The sequence below is a fragment of the Arachis ipaensis genome, chromosome B09 (genome assembly GCF_000816755.2).
Source record: "Arachis ipaensis cultivar K30076 chromosome B09, Araip1.1, whole genome shotgun sequence".
In the NCBI taxonomy this organism is placed as follows: Eukaryota; Viridiplantae; Streptophyta; class Magnoliopsida; order Fabales; family Fabaceae; genus Arachis; species Arachis ipaensis.
Genome location: NC_029793.2, coordinates 50,819,548 through 50,824,410, shown reverse-complemented (window position 1 = coordinate 50,824,410; position 4,863 = coordinate 50,819,548). Strand labels below are relative to the sequence as shown.

The following is a 4,863-nucleotide window of genomic DNA, read 5'->3' as shown; positions in this document are numbered from 1 at the left end:
CTAACAATTTTATCACCAAATAAACAGTACAACGAAAATAGTAATATATACTTTAACGTAAAAACACAAAATGAATCTATTAAATAAACAGAAATATGACTATCTAATGTTTTACAATCGAAAATGCAAAAGAGAAAAGTGAAAAAACTGGACAATTAATGAACAGTACCTTCAATAATCTTCCGTCTTCTATTTCTATGTTTTTTGGTAAAAATTTGGAACATAACTTTATTTCCATGAGTTTTTGCAAAGATTTCGAAAGATTAAACATCAGTTTGAAATTTGATCGTTTCAATTTTAATGAGGGAGAAGAAGCGTTTTTCATATTAACATTCGCGCTATTAAATAGTTGCAGAAATGCATGTTCACACTCTAATCTGAAGTGGTTTGTTGCATTTGAAATAATTTAATTAAACTTGATTGTCAAAAATTTTGTATGTATAACGTAACTGTTAAAATTATACAGAGATAAAAAATGTTTTGAATATAAATTTTTAAATTTACTTCAAATTAAATTAGATTGAAAAAAAAAATTGATAATATTTATAAATAATAAAAAATTTCATCTTTTTTTAATTTAAATTTATTTATTTTATACTTTTTACATATATTAAAATACTTAAAATATTATATTTTTATAATTTATTTATTAATTATTGATATTAAATTTATAATTTTAAAAATAAAAATATAAAAATATTTTTTTAACTCAATATAAAAATACTTTATACCAAGAGTTTGATCTCATTCTTCTGTTATTAATTTTTTTTATCTCATTATTGGATTCATAGTGCTTTTACTCTCACCACTAAATGCACTTTTCTATATTTTTACTATTTCCATCATTCTCCTTCTTTCAATAAGAGGGGAAAAAATTTAAAAAAGAAAAATAAAAAGCTTTCGCTCATTGTTAGTCTCGCTATTCCAGATGTAGTACAACAAAATTGGCAAGGGGAATGTAGATCCTGCTCGTAGGATCCGTCAAACAGATTATGCTTCCTACCCTTATACTGTTTCTGCCTCTTTAGAAATCCGGTTGTATATACCACATGACACTCAGCGTCCCTTGTTGACTTGTTCGGTGGGGATGTAGATAATGAAGCTGGGACAGTAGGGTTAACCACACTTCATGACAAGGATATAGAAAAAATGCAAACTTCTATTTCCTGATCCCTATAGATAGTTCTAGCCTAGTCTACAGAAAAATTTACAATAGACAAGAGGATAAAGGGAGGCGCGATAAACACACAAAATGTAATAAAATCCATGGAAGCTTAAAACTTTTGAAGTAAACAAACTTAAGGGTGCCGTCGTATGGAACTATTGTTTTCAGCTAAACTGAGCTTTTCCAGAGCCAATTCCCTGGCTATTAATCGAAGCAATATTCGTACTAGCTCCCGTATTCTTAATTCCCTGTTCATCAAAAGGCAGAAAAAGATAAAAACAGAAACAGGAATGAAAAAAATTGGGGTATTTTTATTTTATTTATTTTCATTTTCTGTTTTTCTAATTTTGCGAAAGAAATAACAGCAAGAAGATTTTTTGCCAAGTTGAACTGTTTCTAGTTTTACCTTCATGAAAATCTTAAATTATGAGGCCATTCGTTTCACTTTTTCCCTTTGATATATTTACCTTGATGTAACAAGCTCACAAAAGGAAGGTAATAGCACAAAGAGATGGGAGCGGTTCTCATCGTTCTCCTTGTTCTCTTCTATGGCACTTCCCAAACGTGGCTTTAAGGAGAGAACAGATGCTGCTTCTGGATGAACAAGAAGACGTGCCAGTTCTTGAAGGACGAAAATAGATTCTTCAAGTCTTGCTTTGGGTAAAGGATACTCTCCTGCATGAAAAATCAAGCAATCATTAGATAATTTGTCAAATGTTGGGAGATGAAATGAAGATTACTGGAAAAAATTATCTTTTCATCGAAGATGCTCACCAAGGCCAATTTCATCAGCCAGAAACCGGCTCAAGATGTAATCACATCTGGTCACAAGCACTGTAATAGAGGTTTTGCTTACTTCAGATCTGGTAGTATTCCAGTCAACTTCATGAGAATAACTAAGAACATTATAAACAACTGGTTAATATGACCATTTTGAAAATATATATATATCAACACATGAAGACATAAGAAAAAAAACTAGGACTTGAGATTAAAGTCGGTCAAGATCAATGATGAGTTTTCTAATTGCATTATCATATGTTAGATATGGACAACAGATTGGATCTCATCTGCGAAAAATTTATGCCTGCATTCAGGTTTCTATTGGTGTTATACAAGAGCTACTAATCAAACATCTAAATTATACCAAGAGAATGTGCCTGAAAAGTAGCAGAAACTGGATTTAGAACACTGAAACATAATGCGTATGAAACAAATCAACGAGAAAAAATTCCACAGAGCAGACAAATAAAAAGAAATGCACATTAAAGATTTGGTACAAAAAGCATTCACGACATCTACGGCATAACAAAGCCGAGAGTTCAACTCAATTATTTCCCATTGGTTAATTACCATCAAGTAGAAGATACTTAACGCTAAGATTAGAAATTCAATTTATTAATAAGAATTTGATAAGCATTCAAAATGATGGCACCTGCTCAAGGAAAATAACTTTTGTAAACAAGTCAAGGAAAATCTACTGCAGTGTGGAGGCATGAGCTCTACTGTCTCCACAGGTAATGAGCACGTGCGTGATGCACAACGGTCTAGAGTAGAGACTAGTCGCTGCAAAACCTGAGAACAAGGGAGTATTAGGAAAATTGAATCGTACTGAAATTTCTGCTAACAGAAGCCTCTTCCAACTATATAAGCTTTAAGGTAGGGAAACAGGTGAGTTTGGTATTGCTATTAATAGAATGGATGCACATGTTCTTAACAACTTCATGTAGTGTTAAAATTATTAATCTTTTTATATACTTACTTCTGTAGGGGCATCAATTGGTGACTTAAGGACCTTGTCACCAAGAATATCTAAGATGGACATCTCAAGGGACTCATCAGCCTCTAACACCACTGATGAGAGGGAATTCGAGGGAAGAGCTCGTCCACAATATCCAACAAGGAATATTTCATAAACATCTGCCATTTCTTTCCATATACGTGTCTTGGCAGGTTTGTTCATAGTTGTTTCTGGATCACCATTGGTTAATTTGCTGACATAGTCAACAACAATACGGTTGAATGCTTGAACACCTAACCTCCAAAGTGCACTATCAGGATTGTCTCTTCTTGTTGTCATACATCTGAAAGTATCCATGACAGTGTTATTTCATAGTATTAAAAAAAAAATCTATGCACAAAAATCAAGAATATGACATACATGTCAACAAGATGAATATCTTCAAGTCAGACATTAAAGGAGATATTTCTACGAAGTAATAAGTTCAGAGCCATTAATTTCAAGAGTAGAAACTCCTTAAATTTCTTTAATCACTTTATCTTTATGAAGAGCTATTTTAGAGGTTGTTGGTGAGTTGGAAAAAAGCTATTTCTAGTCTCTAACACTTAAAGGAGTTCCTACTCTCTGCAGACATGCAAATTATGTATACATTATTAAACATTTCCCTAATTGCACATAAGATTGATATTTGTGATCTATATGTAAAAGGCTGTATTATTTCAGATGAGTTGGGTTGTTAAGTCTCCATAACTTTTCTGTTGTGCTACTTTCATGTTGCTTGATTGAACATTTCATTAATTTAAGATGCGCCCAACACAGCAGCCAAAAACAGCAGAGGCCGTTCAAATTTAGGTTGGCATTTATGAGGCTTTACCTGATAATTTAAACAATTAAATCAAGCTTCTGAAATATTAAGGGATATAGTAACTATCTACAATGCCCCACAAAGAAACTAAAACAGAAGTCTCCCAACCCAACATTGACATCGCAAAACATTTTTCTTTGCCTAGGATTCTGTTTCTTTTTTTTTTTTTTTTTAATATAAAAAAAGAATTTCATTAAGATGAGGAGATGGATAATTTAACTTGGAGGATAAGGGTTCCCCTATATAAAAGCAAAAGCAAAAAGCACAAGGATTTATCTATAAAGAATAGTATTCCAATCTCTCAACATGACACACAGGGAAAATTTCCTATAAAATCATGAGCTTTACACCAACTAGATGCTAGCCTCTAATTCTATCCCATGAAAAATGCTTGTCAGAAAATCTGTCTTTGAAGGTGGCCCTGGATTCTGATTAGAATATTATCAGAACCTTGAAACATTTTATCTATAGTAACCTGACCTAATCTTCACCTCACAAAAAAGATCTGTCTTTTTCCTGACTACATACACAAATCTTAGCCTCGTTTATCATTTACAATGTAAATATCTCTCCTGGCCTTTTAGCAAGTAATTTTGTGATTCTATGAAACTCCTAAACATTGAAGCAGAATTAAGAGCAGTTACTACCTTCCAAGGCTTTGAATAATTTCAGGGTAAATAATATACTTCTCAAGAGCAGGTGCCTGCAGAAAAAGATCTACCAGCACGGGAACTAGCTTTTCTGCAAATATATAACTAGGAATGCGTGAATTTGTTGCTGCAGTAGATCCAGAACCTGGAGATACCGCTACTTTATTAGGTGTTATTGTAGTGCCATTAGGTGCTTCATGGTTTGTCTGAGAATCTGCAAACATGATCATTGGTTTTACACTTATTAAAGTATAAACAGAATTAGGTACAACCGGATACTTCTAAAATTGAAAAAAGGTTGGACCTCTAGATTGATCTATTTTACCATCCTCATTCTGCATATGAGAATCTGGTCTTGGAAGATACTGCAGAAACTCTCGAAGAAGAACAAGCCACATAGAAGAAATATGCTCTGTTGGACGTAATAGTGGTAAGATCTCCA

General features: G+C 32.8%; 1 protein-coding gene across 1 annotated transcript in view; it reads right to left on the bottom strand.

Annotated features, from left to right (window-relative positions):
* Positions 876-4,863, bottom strand: part of LOC107615452 (protein MON2 homolog) — a gene marked incomplete in the record, with an annotated part of 37,769 nt that continues 33,781 nt past the window's right edge. Inside the window, 7 exon segments of the mRNA XM_016317514.2 lie at positions 876-1,413; positions 1,633-1,840; positions 1,940-2,061; positions 2,601-2,740; positions 2,928-3,249; positions 4,419-4,635; positions 4,726-4,863. Coding sequence (XP_016173000.1) covers positions 1,299-1,413; positions 1,633-1,840; positions 1,940-2,061; positions 2,601-2,740; positions 2,928-3,249; positions 4,419-4,635; positions 4,726-4,863 — 1,262 coding nt within the window.